The 18825-nt window shown below is 33.9% G+C and overlaps 1 protein-coding gene across 1 annotated transcript in view; it reads right to left on the bottom strand.

The window, feature by feature from the left end:
* Window positions 1-4605, bottom strand: part of LOC121428578 — a 42569-nt gene extending 37964 nt beyond the window's left edge. The window contains exon 1 of the mRNA XM_041625301.1: window positions 4409-4605. Within this exon, the coding sequence (XP_041481235.1) occupies window positions 4409-4525 (117 nt within the window). The 5' untranslated portion in view covers window positions 4526-4605. The remainder of the gene's footprint in view (window positions 1-4408) is intronic.
* Between the last annotated feature and the right edge of the window lie 14220 nt (window positions 4606-18825).

Below are 18825 nucleotides of genomic sequence, written 5' to 3'. Positions count from 1 at the left end.
ATTTTCAGAAATAGGAAGATTTACTGGTCCGACATGACCAGTAAAAATATCATTGTCGGGCCAGTAATTTTTCCAAAAATAGCAAGATTTTAAGGGTCCGACATGACCAGTAATAAAAACCATTGTTGGGCCAATAACTTTTCCAGAAATGGTCAAATTCACTGCAAAACCATTCCCCCCGATAAATTCTGTCATTCACACACAGAATACACACAGAATGAATCACACGTAATTGCTACTAGAGCAGATACAATGTACATATGTAGCTAGCCAGCCACACAACTCACGTGGTAAATTCTTTACTGGCTGCGCGAACGAAGCTCGGCTAAACTCTGGCAGAAATCTCTCACAGAACTGTCAAAATTCGCGGTTCATACTCATGAAAGGCTCTTATAATGTCCATATTTCCTTAAAAATTGGAGTAACTCTGTCATTTGTAAGCAGTAAAAGGATAAATTTTCACTTTTGTTTGGTTCAAACAGATCGGGTTTCGGGTGATATCGTCTGAATACAAGTTAGCCCCACATATGCATTTATGTGTGTGTTGAAAAATTTATTTTCTGACTTTCTTTCGTAGCTATTTTAATTGAGCCAAAAAGAAATTGATAAATTATTTTGTGATAATAGTTTTAGCTTTCTTCCTCTGTTTTCTTCCTATCTTCCTTTCCTTCTTTCTTTTCAATCTTTCTTTGTTTCTTCCCTAATTTGTTTTGTTACTGTCTTTCTTTTTTATTTTCCCTTTTTTTCTTTAATTCGTTCTTTCATTCTTTCTATCCTTAATATTTTTCTCTATTTCTTTTTTTTTCTCTCTTTCTTTCTTTCTTCCTTTCTTCGTTCCTTCCTTCTTCCTTCCTTTCTTCGTTCCTTCCTCCTTCCTTCCTACATTCCTTTCTTTCTTTCCTTTCTTTCTTATTTTCATTCCTTCTTTATTCCTTCATTCCTTTCCTTCTTCGGTTCTTTCTTTCACTTTCTTTCCTTCCTTCCTTCTTTCTTTCTTTCTTTCTTTCTTATTTTCATTCCTTCTTTATCAAAGTTTATTCCTTCATTCCTTTCCTTCTTTAGTTCTTCCTTTCTTCGTTCCTTCCTTCTTCCTTTCTTCCTTCCTTCCTTTCTTTGTTCCTTCGTTCCTTCCTTCTTCCTTTCTTCCTTCCTTTCTTTCTTTCTTTCTTTCTTATTTTCATTCCTTCTTTATTCCTTCATTCCTTTCTTCCTTCCTTCCTTTCTTCGTTCCTTCCTTCTTCCTTTCTTTCTTTCTTTTTGATATTTTTCTTTCTTTAATTCTATTGCTTGCGTATTTCCTTCCTTCCCTTATTTATTTATTTCTTTCCTTCTATTGATCATTTTACCTTTCCTTTATTTCTTCCTTAATTCCTTTCTTCCTTCTTTCAATCCTTCCTTCCTCTCTTTCTTTCTTTTGTCCTTTCCATCTCTCCTTTAACCTTTTCTTTTTTTATTGCTTCTTTCTTTCCTTTACTTCTTTCTGGATTTGTTCTTTCTTTCTGTATTGCTTGCTTCATTTCTTTCTTTCTTTCTTTCTTTCTTTCTTTCTTTCTTTCTTTCCTTCCTTCCTTCCTTCCTTCCTTTCTTTCTTTCTTTCTTATTTTTGTTCCTTCTTTATTCCTTCATTCCTTTCCTTCTTTAGTTTTTTCTTTCTTTCCTTCCTTCACATCTATCCTTTCTTTACCTTTTCTTTTTTTTAACTTCCTTCATTCCTTCCTTTTTTATTCTTTCTTTCTTTCTTTTCTTCCCTTTCCTTTCTTCCTTTCTCTTATTCTTTCTTTCCTTCTTTCCTTCCTTCCTTCCTTTCTTTCTTTCCTTCTTCGTTTCTGTCTTGCTTTCTTTTTGTCCTTCATTCCTTCATTTCATGGGGGGGGGGTTACGAAAGGCTAGACAAATAAACTTGCGCCTTTTCTTAATGTTTTCTTCATTTTTTGGGACCAGTAGATTTTAGGTTCGGACCAGTAAAAATTTGAAAAACTGGGTATCTACTGGTCCGACATGAATAGGGTGGACCAGTAGAAAAAATGGGTTAGTGTGGAGCCCTGTATAAATAAATAAATTTTTATTTCAAATTCAATAAACTATTACATACAGCGTTCAAGATTACACTTTCATAACTAGGATCTAAAAGAGGTATCCCCTGCACCTCCCAGATTTAAATTTGGGGACAGTAGCCATACTGCTACAAGTTCTACCTGTTAGGCCTACATGCATGAATGGTAAAAAAAACATTGTTTGCATCAGAGCAGAATATCTTTATTAGCTTAACTACTAGACCAAAACTTCAGTCTCTCTGTTTCATCATTTCTTCTACTGGACTATCTTGCTTCACTACATCTTCCTTTATACCATTCTGTTTTAGCACTCTCTACAGGGGACCAATTCCTCCCCCCCCCCCACACACACACACACATCAATTATGCATTTTTGCTTTTAATACATTTTTCATGGAAAGATAGATTTATAAATGAGTAAAGTTTTGAAAATAACCAGAATCTAGTAATGAACAACATCCCATAACAAAATAAGAATCAATGTTATTCAACCCCGGTATTTAAACTAAACTCTGTTTTTTTTTAAGAGAAACAGTATATAATCTATCGTATGGGGCATCAATCCCTCAAACTGTGAGATGACTAGTTGTGTTGGAGGAGAAACCTCCAAAAAAGTGAACAAATATATGTTTAAATCCTCTAGTTGGATTTCAGCTGTCTACTATTAAAAGTTTCAATTAAACCCCTTGTATCTATTATTTTATTCAGGATGGGGGTCAGATGTCTAGACACTTAAGCAGATAAAAACATAATCTTTTGCTCTGGATTTACAGATAATTACAGATAATTATTTACAAATAATTACTTCCAAATATCAATATTTCATTAATCAATTGGAAGTTCCAATTGATTAATGAAATATTGCAAAAAAATTCCTGGAATTGCAGTCTTGTTCGGAAATGTAACAACTGAGTACACATCTAGTCAAATGTCTTACCATTACCAAGAGTTAAAATTTCATTCAGAATGCTGGCCAATTACTTTAAAATTGTGTACCTTGAAAAATGTAGGCCTACTTACAAAAAAGGGCTAGGCCCTAATGTGCGTGTATTTTGAGTTTTGTCAGACGTGTATCAATCAGATTAATTATTTACGTCTGGGACCAACCTTTACATCACCATCTGAAAGACGTGACCAAGGCTCGAATCTCGAACCTCTGCATCAATTTGTAACTTCCTCACATACATGATGTAGCTGGATTACTAAGGCACACGCCACAACGCCGTAATGAAGAAAAAAGGACTGATTTTTGGTGGCGTAATGCAGAATTTAAATTTGATTATAAATTTCCTCCCCAGGACCGCGCCAATTCTTCTGACGTCACCAGGAGCTGGACATAGAGGAACAGAAGATGCTACATCCAGAACTGAACCTTAGGCTTATGTAATAATCTTAGACCAAAAGCTTCGGTCTCTGTTATGTTGGTTGTTCAGCTGAACTCCGTTGGCTTCACTCACCAAATACAGAGACCGAAGTTCTAGCGCGATCTATACAGGGGACTCAATGGCCATATGTTTATGTAATTAAGATCGGATAAAACAGGGAAGTGAATTTGCGAGACAGCCGAGGTAAGTCACTGTTTTTGTTCCTTTTTAACTTGATTTTTCTCCATTTTTTTGGCAATTAAGGTCAAGAGGGAATATTGATTTGCATTTTAGGCATGTAATTTGTCAAAATTTTTATTCATTAGAGACAAAAATTGAAGAGCCCCGACGGGGGGATTTTGCATTGCAAGTCCCCTAATGGTGGCTGCACGTTAGCGAGCCGTCTGTGTACGAGGAGAAATTAAAAAAAAAAAAAGGTTAAAAAACTCCTCTAAACAGACGGCTGCCAGCTGTCTATAATAATCTATACATCATATGCATGATATAAATGGAGTTACCAGGTAAATGGTAATAATAAAAATATATATATAAAAATTGTAAAAATGCAGTGTATAGTCTGGTTCCTAATACTATAGTATAGTACTTCTACTTGATCTAGTATCAAAGTATGGGGGGTGTCTGGACACGATCCATTTTAAAATGTCATGAACTGAACTATGACTAGTATGATATGACTATGTTATATCATAACCTTGTTCATTGAATGAGTGACTATGTGATGCCTTCAGCTTTGTTCTCCATGTTCTAACACTAGATCTACAGTGTGTATCCATACTCTCAAAATCGATTATGACATTGGGTTGTAAAGTTACTCTCAACCTTCCAATCCCCTTCCCTTGACTTTCATGAAATCCTTTCGATTCTCCCAACAACACAATTATCATCGCTACAGAAACTCAATGATCACCACCGGACCAGCTCGGGCAGGCATTACGCACGATTTGCGTAGCAGTACGGTACTAAACTTACCTGGAGTCCATAGGGAACCATAACGCAGTGTTCTTCTGGATCTGTAGTTCTTAAAATGTGCTCGAGTTGTTCCCTAACATTTAGCCAAGGCTGGAATTTAGAATCCAGCAATGCCATGGCCAGAATTCAACTCCCTTTCGGGGAATTCGATCTGGATATCTAAGCAATTTGATGTGGTGTGAGTGACCGACGACCGGCGTGACCCGAAACTAGCGCATTGTGAAAATGTAAACAATAAACACGTGCTAGTCAAGCTTAATTCCTCACCGATCTAATAAAGTAATTATGACGTAATACTCGCGGCACGCGCTCAGTGCTTGTGGTGGCGGACTACGTAAACAAGCTATTGAAACAAATAAAAGCAAAGCAAATGTATATGCACCTACCTTCACTGCAACAACATTATTGATAGGTTTTATTATGAAATAACAGTATGTGAAAAGTTCCACACATACACACTCAACCAGTGCGTTTATCTTTATCATCTGCAATCTTGAATAGGTAGCACTTAATTACTCTGAAAGAAGAAGAGTGTGACAAAAAAATAATAATAGAATAGAAAAGCAAAAGGAATGAATGGAAAGAGCTGAAAGATTTAAACAAGTATTCACAAGGATTCATTTTCTCAACAAAATCCCATATTATAACATGGTTATAGTTAATATATGCATTTACAGTATACTTTTTTCCAGTATAAAATAAAAACCCAAGCAAAAGTTAAGTTACACCAGTAGATCTTTTTGAAACAGGCACCTGGGGACTGTTTCATAAAAGTTGTCAGCACTGACAAGTTGTCTTCCTCTGACAATTACAATAGTAACAATCAAAGGCAGGTGCCTCTAAGCCAATCAGGTGAATGGATCCACTGAAATCATCAGTGCTGATAACTTTCATAAAATGCCCCCCCCCCCCGTTCAGATCATTAGGGGAATGAATATTAATTTCAACCCTCATCTTATTTTACCATGATTACTGATAATATAATAATAATAGCGGCATATTTACCCAGGGTAGCCACTTCAGTTCCGAAATTCCTGTGGGCCCTGCTATTATTACCCCGGCTTTAGCACGGCTACCTTGATCGGGCGCTCAAGAATTTGAGGAATTTCTTCCTACTGGGTACCCATTCACCTCACCTGGATCAAGTGCAGCACAATGTGGATAAGTTTCTTGCTGAAGGAAATTACGCCATGGCTGGGATTCGAACCCACGACCCTCTGTTTCAAAGTCCGAAGACTAATCCACTGGGCCACAACGCTCCACAGTAGTAGTTCTCTTTTACATTTCTATTTAAACTTTCAACTCATTCAATTTCTTAATTTCTTTGCACAACTCATGTTTTATTTCCCGAAATATATTATCAACCTTTATCTCCATCCCCACTATGCCCAGTCTCTTCTTTCCATCCCCCTTTCCTCTCTGCCCCCTCTCTCTCTCTTTCCTCTGCTTCTCTCTCTTTCTACCTTTAACTTTTCTCTTTTTCCCTTTCTACTCCTTTCCAATAATTTCTCTTTTCTTACACTAAATTTTCTGATCTCACACAGAAGAAAAAATAATGAAATAAACAATAATGATTTGGTTGTTTAAGAAATTGCTTTTTCTTTCCAACATTCTTACACAAATGATATATAATTTCTGCAATTTTAGAAAACCAGCACTTTTGATTACAAAGTAGTGTATAGTGTTAGCATTGTACAATAGATGCAGAGTAGATTTGGGTTTTGAATTGATTGCATAATAATTGTCCCATTGGAGAGTGATACAGTTTTAATGTGATCATCCAGGCACATATCAAATCTAATAATTAGGATGATTAAAAACATTTTTGTTTGAATATCTAAATATGCTTCTATATGAATGCATTTACATACACAGCCTATTATCATACACCAGAGAGCTTGTTCATTTTCATCTGTTGACAGCTAAAAATGGACTTTCATGGTGAAGTGGAAGTTTTTTTAATTCTCACTGGAGGACATTCATCTTCTATTTCTACAAATGGTGTTCCTGATCAACAGAGACAGTTAAGAAGAGTCCCTGGTAACAAGTTCTTAAATCAAACCAATTCATAACCTTACTCTAAATGTTAAGATTATTAATCAATCCCAGTTACCAATAATGTTTGTTAGAGTGAAAATTACTTTCAAATTTTATTTTATTTGAACAAAGGTTTACAACATCAGACTAATGTGTAGATATCTTATATCATTCTATACTCAGAAAGGTGCAAGTTATAAGAAATCCAGTTATAAAGTGCAAACTTTGTGTTGCAATATCATTACATATGATTTATACTGGATGATTATAATCAAAAGCCAGTTTAAAAGAACTCACTGGCTACAGATTCCAGAGGCTACATTCTGTTCTTACAATAGAAATTAATTATACTGCTACAAACATATGACAAGTCTCTGCCTCATTTCCCACTATTCCAGCCTATTTGATCATATATTTGATATATTGATATACATTAAAAAACAGATCATAACTTCTTATACAACACAAAATATACATATATTTTCAGCATGATATTGCAATCATGAGGAAGTCATAACATTCACAAAAACTTCCAATAAAAATATCATTATAAAACATCCATCTTACAACATTAAGTGACATATATATACAGTAATGAAGCTTTAATGAACAACCATTTGGTAGTTTCGTTATGTAGTTTTTGCAGGTTTGAGCTATTTCGCTGTTGACATCTTCATTTACCATAAGTAATTCCATCGGCATAATCATTGCATGAAAACTCTTATCATGAAAGCAGAAAAATAGTCACCTGAAATATCATCAGATGAATACAAAAAAGACATTTCCCACTTATTGTCCTACACTTATAATTTTCTTGATTTTTGGACAAAATTAAGCTTGATAAAAATGAACGAAAAAGCTCAACAAATTTTTGTTGCCCTGACATGATCAAATAACTTGACCTACTTATCATATCCAACAATTTTCTAACAAAAAGATTTACCCATAGCTAGAGAAATCTTGGGAGATTGTAATTTTGAACTATTTTGTTGAGATTTAGATTAGTCCAAAGCATAAATGGTTTTTCCTTCGGCATCCTATTCCCTCACATCCCATTGACACTGTACATACAATATTTTACTGAGCTGGATTGAGGTCCGACTGAACGAGCCATGTTTAGCATCATGAAACTCTCTTTACACAACTATATGGTTCTCTGAATTTCTGGTCCCACTCTAAGTCGCAAGCAAGCAATCTCACAGAGTCTAACGACTGTGCCTTCTGCTCTCTGGCTTCACAAATAGAGGGCGCCATTTATTTTTAATCAAAATTTTCTAGAGTTAGCACCCTCCCATTAATCAATTACTAGGAATAGCTAATGTGAATGAAAAGAAACTACCTGAGTGCATATTTAATGGTATATACGGTAATGGTGGTGGTGAATAATAATATATTTTTTTGTATGTTAGCCAAGACTAATGCCTGATAATAGCAGATGAGTCTTTGCTATAACTGCAATGGTTTACTTGAGATTAAATAAGAAAATATGGTAAGCTGGTGCTCTCCATGTTGGCTTTGTTTCTTCGTGTTTGTGGCAAGCATAGTATTGAATCCTAAATTGCTCATGCCTGAAGGCTTTATATGTTGTCAACCGGTTTATGAAATAAGTCAATACACAAACAACATGGATGTAATAGGTTAGAGAAGGCCATCTTCTGGTGATAATGAATTCATATTCATCTTCAACACATAAATGCAAGGAGCTTACTTGGATGTTTCTCTGGATTTCAAAAACCAATTCAACCTAAAATAATTCCTTTGTTGCTAGATGAGGCAATTACAGTCTGTACCTCCAATGAAATACATGTATGTGTGTATGTCATACATGCAATTAGCATCCCAGCTAATACATATTTTCATTAGACATACAGAACATTTTTTTTTGTCATTGAAATTGTATGTAGGTAGTGAAGTTATTAATGTACGTCCAGGCACTTTGCAGAAATATGAGTTACATTTAGTATACGTATCATTTCTATGGTAGCGAACTAGCGATCCTTTGTAAAATCAATCTTCAGAATAGTGACCATTCCTACCCCTTTCTAGATACAGTAGGCCTATTAATCAATTTACAATTTCCTAATGGTCGGCAAATTTTGACTTATTGGTTGACTTCTGAGAAAAGCTGTAAACATAAACGCAGTTTTCTAGAAGGAATGTATTTTCAGTTAATTACCCATTTTAATAGAAACCTTGTAAAGACTTTTCACACTTTTTTCTTAGTACACAAACAATAAAATTAGTAATTGGAATCTTGATGAATATGCTTGCATTGTATTTTATCAATAAAAAAGGTCATAAAAGGGGTCTTGAATTTTGAAGATGTAAAATGAACTTCTTGAAACAAATTAATACCTGTTCTGAAACATCAGGTAGAATACTCCAGAATGTTAAAAAATAATTGTAAATGAAAGCATTATGTTGAAGTGTACCCATCACAAACAAGGAGAGGACAAAAGTCATTATAATTCAGGATATTTCTAGATTTTGCGAGCATCAACAAGGCTGCTTGTTGAAAGTAACAAGTTCCTTCCAAAAAATTGCACAAAAACAGGATACTTCAGATATTACTGAACCTGATCATACACAATCCTAAGAAGTCAACCAAATTAATGTAGAATTATAAGCTATACATACAATCATTTACCATTACTTTTACAATCCTAAGAGTTACTTAAAACTTTATATTCATATTGCAAATTTAAAAGAATTTCCTCTTATTTACTTAGGTAAAATCATCAACTGAGGACTGACTTGCATAATATGAAAATCATCAAACATGACTGTAATTCAAAAATATTTAGCAGCTTATCAACATATATCATTCATTTCATATAATCTCATATATTTGTATATTTATATACAGTGTAAACATAACCTCTGATTAAACATTACAATATCATACAGCAAAATATACATTCGATGAAATATATCACAAAATTACAAGAACAAAATTTGTATACAATGTTTGGAGGCATTTACATGTTTAAGTATTAAACATGACATAAAACACACACTTTAAAGCAAAATCGAAGCAGTAAAATATCACATGAAAAAATTATATATTTGGTTTCAGAATATACACATATGAGATGAACAGAGTTGCAAAGAAATTTTCTACAGACCAAAATACAAAACATCAATCCAGTTGTATGTACAAAGTTTTTTATCATTAATATTACTGCATGTATTTAAAATTATTGTGTTTACAGAAAATGGTAACATTATGTGTAAAATGCAACAGTAAATCACATATTTTTGAGATATTCAAAGTATACATGTATATCACAATGTCAATTTCTTCCCTTTTTAAATCTCTTAAATACTGATTTCTCTCTTTTTTAAACAGATAAGTTCAGCCTTTTTAAGCCTCAGTATAGACATAGTTTTTATTACTAAATAACTGAATTATGAAAAAACAAGTGATGTAATCAAGACATCAAGCTCAAATTATTGTAAACAATATAACAAAATATACATGTACAACAAAACAGAGCAAAGTTAGCACTTATAATATTGAAGATTATAAACCTGCAGTCTAAGACTCACGATAAAGAAAGAATATGTTGGGGTTCCCCCGCAATGTTAACTTACTTCATTAACATTCATCTAAGAGGTGACAGATTTATGAAATAATACATACTGCATGACATGAGATTAAAAACAATGTTTTAACACTCAAAGTAATGATTCTATCATGTACCATAAACATATAAAAGTAAAGTCAAAGAAATTATTTTCATAAACAAGCTAGCACTTTGCATTTCCATCATAAGAAAAGAAGCATTGCAAAAAAATATAATATCCTCCACCTTGCTAAATCATTTCAAATAAAATCTTCATAGAAGATATAAAATGATAGGAAAAAAGGCAAAATCATACCACTACATTGTTTTCATTTCATATGTGCAAGAACTGTGTGTCATAGGACATCAATTTCCTTGTGGAATTCAGACTAAGAAAATTTTTTTTTTGAAATCATAATTCATGTCCGATCACAAGAGCAAATGAAAATTACCTATTGATCAATACTCAGAGTATAACATATTTCAATAAGTATAACAATGAAACAAAGGCTTAAAAATTACAAGACAACAAAATATGACTTACTGAAAAATACTATGCCATTTAAAGACAACAAAATATGACTTACTGAAATATACTACCCCATTCGAAGTGTTAGCTTTACATGAACACTGCTGGAACATTTTTTATCACATAGTTTTTCAGATGTGTTTTATAACATGAGTAAAATTAATTGCAATGATAAAGTAAAAAAAAAATGGGATGATAGAAACCATTCAGTAACCAATGGATAAGCTAATAAGATCAAATCCACTAATGTTTTAGTTATGCCTTGTCAAGGTTAATAGAGTCAGCAATTTTCTTTGGATGATATGGAATCTCTTGTATTATGGAGTCTTAGATCTTGGTTCCAGCTTTTATCACTGTAACATCATTGATTACCATTAACATACGAGCTTGTGTATAGTTTTGGTAAATCCACCAAAATGCACTTATCACTATTCCAATTCATTGCTAGCTAATATGAATGGATATGCCCTATAACAGTTATGATGTGGAGGATATGAAATGAAAATGTGTTTTACAGGATAAATTTTGCGATTTTACATGGAAATTTAACTTGATCGGGTCACCCGATCAAATTAAAATATCTGTGTGTTTTTGTCTTTCAATTAAATCCTATTCCAAATCATGGAATGGGCTGAAACTTTCAAGACATGTTCTTTGTCTGTAACTTTTGGATATCTAATCACTAAATTTATAAGATAAGTGCTTGAATGCCCATTTTTTAAATTTAAAACAAGCATCGCCGAGAGAGGGCGCTATATATCCAAGATTTGAATATTTGAAATTTTCTCAGAGAAGTGCAGTTGGACAAATATCTAACGGTCACTACGCTTCCGTAAGACTGTCATATTAGATGATATTCGATTATCAATCACATTATTGACCCTTTACCAAAGCTATACACAGGCTTTAACATACGACCTTTATGTAAAATCATGGAGCTACACCGTTAGTACCTCCATTTTGGTAAAATCCTGCTTATCTAACTTTCCTGAGATGCTATCACCATCTCTGAACTCCTCTATTCCCAGAATACAAGAGCTTTGCAGATGAATCCATTCATATTTTTGTAATATTTGAATAGTGTTAGAAGCTATAATTTTGCTTCTTTCAAAAACGTTAAATATAAATTACATAGTCTAAAATCCTATTATTATGTTTCTGTCAAGATGATTATCACCATTCCCTGATTCTTTTATCATATGATCGCATATTGTAAAATGTTCTTATTTCAATGATTTCTTTGTGTAAATGAGATTATGAATTAAAAGCAGATGGCACTTTTTTCAAAGATAAAACTGTGTAAGTTTTAAGAAAATGAAATCAAGTTCATCTTTATGAGAAATTCACATCAATAATTATTGAGGAAGGAAATTTTTCTAGAGGGCAGGAGAAGTACAAATAGTAGAAGAAAAAATAGAAGAGAAAATAAACGAACAGCTAATTTTTTTTTTGCTTGCTGCATCGAGTGAGCGAACATGCCTCAGGCATTTCACACCCAATAAAAACATCATGAGGAAATAATGCATCAAAATGTCATTCTCTTATAGTGGGGACTTCAATTGGAAATGACAATAGGTCAAAAAGAAAAAGAAAAAAAAACAGCATGAAAACATACCTCACGGATATTCAGTCTTTTCTATAATCCATGTTTGATAGTAGAAATATTTAAGCCAGAGTTAAAGTTTATTACATTTTCATCTGTGTTATCAAGAAATATATACAGGGGCAATTAGTAAAATTTATGTTTGATAAATCTCTTTCAAATAACACCTGTAAGCAAGATAACCAGAACCAATTTTCATTAAGAATTTATCTATGTTGCTTTTATTATCAAGGCAAAGACGATGATCAGAGAGAGAGAGAGAGAGAAATTAAGAAGCCAATTATTTCACGAACTTTTATCAACTCACATGGGATTGCCGTTAATAACAAATTTCTAGATATCTTCCTTGAAATTAAAGACTGTGAATAATTAAAGTTGATCATAACAAGGGAATGGAAAGAAAATCCTTGCCCAAAAGCTACATATGAATTCCCATGTTGGATCTATTTCTACTGATAGGGGATCAAATTTTCACTTGTTTGGAATTGGCAAGTAATCTGAATATTTTTAGCTCACTACAATTCTAACTTGGCATTAAACTGTTTTGATAAGAATTCTTACTCTTCTTGTGTATTTCTTATTCATGTCAATTAAAAAAGGGTAATTGAACAGAGTTGTACTGACCGGAATATTAGTTCAAAATATCTTGATTATGTTTATATCCAATATTTATTTCTTAATACACCTTAGAATAACAAATGTAATACAATCTTAAATATAAATCTCTTTAGATGAAGAAATTTCACCCTAATTCTGATCAGCCTACCTGATAATATATATGAATGATAAAAAAAATCACATCAAAACATTTGATGGTCCATGCTGACAAAGGCATGAATTTTACTAACAATCAAATAATCACTTTTAAATAAAAGAAAAGAAATGAATAAAGCACAGAACTGTTCCCTGATTTAAAGAAAAAAGAGAAAATCTTGTAAATATTCAGATCGAAATTATCTAAGTATCTAGGTATCCCGCAAGGGATTTTGTGTATAGCTGAAAAGAAAATAGGCTCCTGATGTTTCACCTCACTAGGTGGGTCTTCATCAGCTCAAGCTTGAAGAATAGTGCGCTATTCCTGATCCAGTGAATTAGCCCGATCAGAGAATAGCGAGCTAAGTTTGCAATGAAGACGGAAATAGCGCGCTATTCTGATCGGAAAATAAACCACCAAAATCTCGGACTTATTTTCAGAATAGCGAGCTAATTCGCAAAATAGCGCGCTATTCTTTTCGCGTCTTCATCAGCTCGTGCTCAAATTTCGGGTTTATCGATCCCACCATGCACTGCAACAATCAATTTCCGGCTCTTACAACAACAAAACACACGTGTACGTGTACGCAGACATACTGTGTACGTACGTAGAGCGCGGTACAACTGCTGTATGCATGTACTGTGTTTATTTACGTACGTTTGCATCAGCTGTTCATTATCGTAGTTCGCATTAACTATTGACAAAATTTGTATTGACCTTTTTGCACTTAATTGTTTACCTTTGCCGTGAATATTTTCGTAAATTCGTGAGTTTCATAAGTCGAGTCACCACCAGTTTAATATGTCACACTGGTGGAGTGAAGAGGAAACTTCCCTGTTGATCAGTTTCTGGAGAGAAGATGCAATTTTTTCGCAAGTTGCGTCCACGTCAACACGCTCGAAGAAAGTGTATGACGCGATCAGCGACAAGCTGAAGGCTGCTGGCGTGGACAAAACACCGAAGTAGAAGTCAAAACTAAACAATCTGAAATCGGAGTACAAAAAAGAAAAAGACAATAACAAGAGGAGTGGGAGAGGCAGACAGAGTAGTAAGTACTACGACGTCATGGACGAGGTTTTGGGGGGTCATCCAGCAATTGACCCTCCAAATATTCTAGAAACCATGACGGACCCCGACCCTGCCGAGGCAGATACCACACGTACGTACGCAGACGGTCCAAATGTTGGCGCGGTAAAATTTTAAAACCGCGCGCTTGTTCCTTTGAAGCGCGCATGCGCTAGTTTCAGGCTTAAACTCGAGCGAGCTGAAGCAAGGTGAAGCTCGAGCTGGTGAAGACGGGATCGCACACTCCCACTGACTTCGGGGTTATTTCTCTGATCCCACATTAGCGCGCAATTCTTCAAGCTCGAGCTGATGAAGACCCACCTACTTTGTGCTGATGATAATAATACCATATTCTTTGGTCATTTAGAGTTATTGCTGGTAACTTAAATGGGGTTTTCACTATGTCATTAGGGTGCTTAGATGGTCAAGAGGGAAGTAATAGACACCATCATATCTTGCGTTCCATAAGTTAATCATGATCGGCTAACCAATGCTAAGTTACCCCACACAATCACAACTTTTCACTGTGTATTTCATAAAAATATGTTTTCAACATATCATCAAGGACTAGTTATATCTTATGAAGACATGCTTTAACAGATCTGTTGGCAAATTATATGATTTATCTAAAACTAAGTTCTTTTAAATGTTGGTGAAACTAAAGATTTTGAACATACTGAAGCTTTTCGGCATGCATTCATCGGAGTAAAATCGGATGAATGACTATACAATGCTAGAGCGAACAATATATCATAGAACCGAAAGAGACAATGGACGCTAAACGGCGAGCTGTGATTGGCTGTCAAAGTTTTGATTCAGTTTCAGGTAAAATGAGATGTTCCAACATAGAACACTATATAAATGAAAATGACAGTCTAAATAGGACATATGCAGGTTAAAGAAAGAAAAGTATGGTCAGCATGCATTTTGACTACTTTTGTCTTTATGGTGTGAAACCACTATTCACGCTTTTGGCAACCAATTAAAAAGTTTTAAAAAGCAAAAAAGCATTGCACTTATTCAGGGATGTCTCTTCATAGCCCACATATCCATATGTGATTTAAAAATACAAGATGTTAACCAAAATCTTTATTTTAGTAGTTTAATTCCAGCAGCACATTTGCAAACTAAGGAAGCTTCTCTATCTGTTGAACTATACAAAGAATAAGACTAAAACCTATGCAAGAAATGAAGAGAAGGACAAAAGTAATCATTGAAATTGATTAGGCTTCACCCATAGCACAAACCCTACTGAAGATTCCCCAGTGATCCAAGTTGGTATCATCTTACTCTGTTTGAACAAGTCCCCTGCATAATAACCACTGGCAACAAGCATAAACGCAAGACCCTCAAAACTAATGACTTTCCCTCTCTGATTTCCCCCGTACCCTCAATACCGCCGTCGAGGACTGAGGACGACGATGACAACCAACCGCTGGAAAAAAATATTGCTCTTGATTATTTATGGAAAGTCCTGCAATATGTAATGAAGATAAGAAGAGGGAAATAAAAAGGAAGCAGGTTTCACGTTACAAGGTAATGATCATGGTGGATGTTTATAAATAGGCTACTGCATTTCAACAAGTGAACTTCGCTTGTGTTTACAACATCGTTACGAGATCTAATTGCAACTGGGGAAAGCAATGTTGCATAAAGATATATTCATCTGCCCATATTGTGTTACAGTATGTTTTATGTTTTGGGATATCTAACCTTCAAATTGCTATCTCAACAAGTAGATGAAAGCACAATGCTCAATTGGCTGGATATAATATTACCTGCTTGAATAAAGATAAAACACAAGTTTATAACTCAATTATTTCACCAATATGCTTTTTTTCAGCTTGCCAGCTTGGGAAGGAGATGAATTTTGTTTTTCTCTCCTTGTCTTGAAGTATCCCTGAAGTGGGGCGGATAGGAACATGGTTAAATGCATACTGTATAAATCTTGTAGCAATTCCAAACCCTCATCGTTCAGTATGCTATAAAAATACTTACAAATCAATAAATGATGCCAATATTTTACAATACTGAACAACCAAGTAGGAATATTGATTTTAGTAATGCACTTTAGGCAAGGTGAATGAAATGGTGGGGAGTTGGGTAAAATGTATTTAGTTGTCTCTCTTATTTCTCTTGTGGATTTAAAGTGTGGTTAGATAGAGCAAAATATAGAGATAAGTTTGTTATTGAAATACGGGCAAGAGGCTTTTCTTCTCTTTCACCTTGCACTGATTTCTCTGCAGTTATTAATTGATGCAAAGCAATTTATAATTGACAGTAGCTAAAACAAAGCTCTCTGAACCCATTAGGTTAATTAACACAAACATATTATATCTATTTTTCTATAGTTGGGCATTATCGGAAGTGGGATACTTGTTATCAACAAAACAAATCAATATCACAAATGGATTCACCATGCAATTACAAGTAGTAACTTCCGCTGATTAAGCATACTTCAGTGTGGTGTTTTACATCATCAAATAACTCTGCCAGATAGCTTGAATCAACCAAAAATTATTTTAGGTTGATTTCATAAAAGAAAATATTTTTTAATATTGGAAAATGGAAGTTTTGAAATATAAATCTGAAAGTCTCATAATGCAATTATCAATGGAATTATTTTGTACACAGTAAATATTCTGAGCAAATATTTGAAAATTATATAGTTTTGATTTAAATTTTGTTTTTTAAATTGACATTTCATATTACTTTGCTACATTCTTTAAAATCTTTACTAAAAAATGGTGTAATGAAAAAGTAAAAGGGTGAGTCTAAAAAGACTGATTTTAGTGTAAAATTCTGTAAAATAGTTAAAATCTGAGCCAGTATTTGATAATAACACCTTAATCGTCAATTTTCTATTAGCTAGGTTGAATTTCTTGCTTGGCAAGAATATGTTCTAAAAAATTTATGTATTTTCCAATCTAATTCATAAAGCTCTCATCTTGTCTTGGATTTATACTTCAATCTAATGCTCGTTATGTTCCCTCATGTACTGATGCCACACTGGCATGAAGGCCACCACTTTACTGGCATTAATCTGCTACAGTTTTAATTTGATCACATAATAAAGCAATGCAATTAGTTCATCTTATAATAAATCTAGGCAAACAAGGTACTTGAATACAAAAGTACACCGGGTAGACAACAAGGTATGTGAACAACGTTCACTAAACCACTTTAGAAAAATATAGTGGCAGACTCACTTACAGGACAAAGTGGGCCCAGGTCAAAGTCCTTTGTATTTTAGAAAAGAAAAGAGAATATTCAAGTGATTACCAAAAATGCCACTCTTGATAATCTTAAATCCTGAAGCTTACATCCTTAGAGCCTGACAATGATTGTAACATTATCTTGTGTATTTGCTTATTTAAAAAAAAAAACTAGACAAGGCAGATATATTTGATGAGATGATGAGATCTCACCTCAGACACCTATAATTCTTCCAAGTAACAATACATTCAATTCTAAAGAAAATAACATGGGTGCTAAGAGAAAAAATCTGATTTGATCTTAAGACTTCTTAACCCCAGAATATCCTCATTATACCTATATTATCTGTCTTTTTTGTTTCAGACTGTTTTTCTTTATTTAGACTACTTGTATCCAATGCTATTCACACTGTGAAGAAAACAATTCTGAACATACATTTTCAAATGCCAAACTCATTGCCAACAAAATGGAGGGCCAATTTCTGTTTACATTTCTAAGTCAATATGAACTGCTCCATTCATCAAACCAAAATAGGTGTGAAGAACAAAGACTAGAGAGAAAGGAGTATCTGATTTCAGGGGTAAATCTGTAGAAGGGTGACTCATTCAAAGTCACTTGGGATAACTCATTATCCTAATTCTGGTGTGACTTCCTCACTTTGCCTTATAGCTACCAGGGAATCTCTTCCTTCCAATTACTATAGGGGTAAGGAGGCATTCTTAATTGGGAAGGGGAGGGGGCATTTATTCACCCTGAGCCACTTTCAAATCAAAGCTGACATTCCTTACAAAAGCAATTACCAGACATAATCATTTATGTGTTAATTCAATCAATATACTATTTTCTTTTCTTGTCTCCTTGCATGTTTTAACAAATTTATTCTTTTTCTACCCAATTATATTCCAACATCATCCAAAATATATTAATTATAGACATTTTCCAAAACCCCATTGCCAATACCCACACCCCAACCCCTCCCTGCCTCAATCCTAAAACAGAACAAAAATATGCATTTCATAAATCATCAGGAAAGAAATGCTAATTTCTAGATTTAAATCTCTTGCTACTGTATTACCAAGCAGTCTTGAGGTTAAAGTTGATACGGTGCATAAATTAAATAGACACATACACTGAATATAAATAGGATTGAAAGGCTAAGCCGCTATGAGAGCTCTAAAAGCATCACAAAAATAGGCTTTGTTGCTCAATATATCATAAAAAATGTTCAAGCAAGTTTCCTGGACGTCATGCAAGGTGTGCTCACACTAAATCCAATTTCAGGAGATCAGAGGAATTTTCTAGATGAAATTGGATCAAGTAAAATAGTTTCATCTTTGGGGGTACCATTCAAAATACCTCAGAAGAAATGACCAAGTTCTTTGAAATACACTACTGTATGACCTTAACAGATTGTAACTTGAGAACAAAAGAAAATGAGATTGTTTTAAGACACCCAAGCTAGCTTTTGGAAATAAAGATAAAAACATCAATAAATAGAAATTGCCAGTATCCTCAAACATCATGGCACATCTGTTAATAATCGTATTCACCCCTCACACAAATGAGAAAGAAATCACATAAAGTCATGAAATTTTCCAAAATTCAGGAACTGTTCTGAGATCCAATAGAGTTTCTTGTTCACAAAAA

The sequence above is a fragment of the Lytechinus variegatus genome, chromosome 1, assembly GCF_018143015.1.
Source record: "Lytechinus variegatus isolate NC3 chromosome 1, Lvar_3.0, whole genome shotgun sequence".
In the NCBI taxonomy this organism is placed as follows: Eukaryota; Metazoa; Echinodermata; class Echinoidea; order Temnopleuroida; family Toxopneustidae; genus Lytechinus; species Lytechinus variegatus.
The sequence above is the reverse complement of the archived record's forward strand: the minus strand, read 5'-3'. Positions and strand labels throughout refer to the sequence as shown.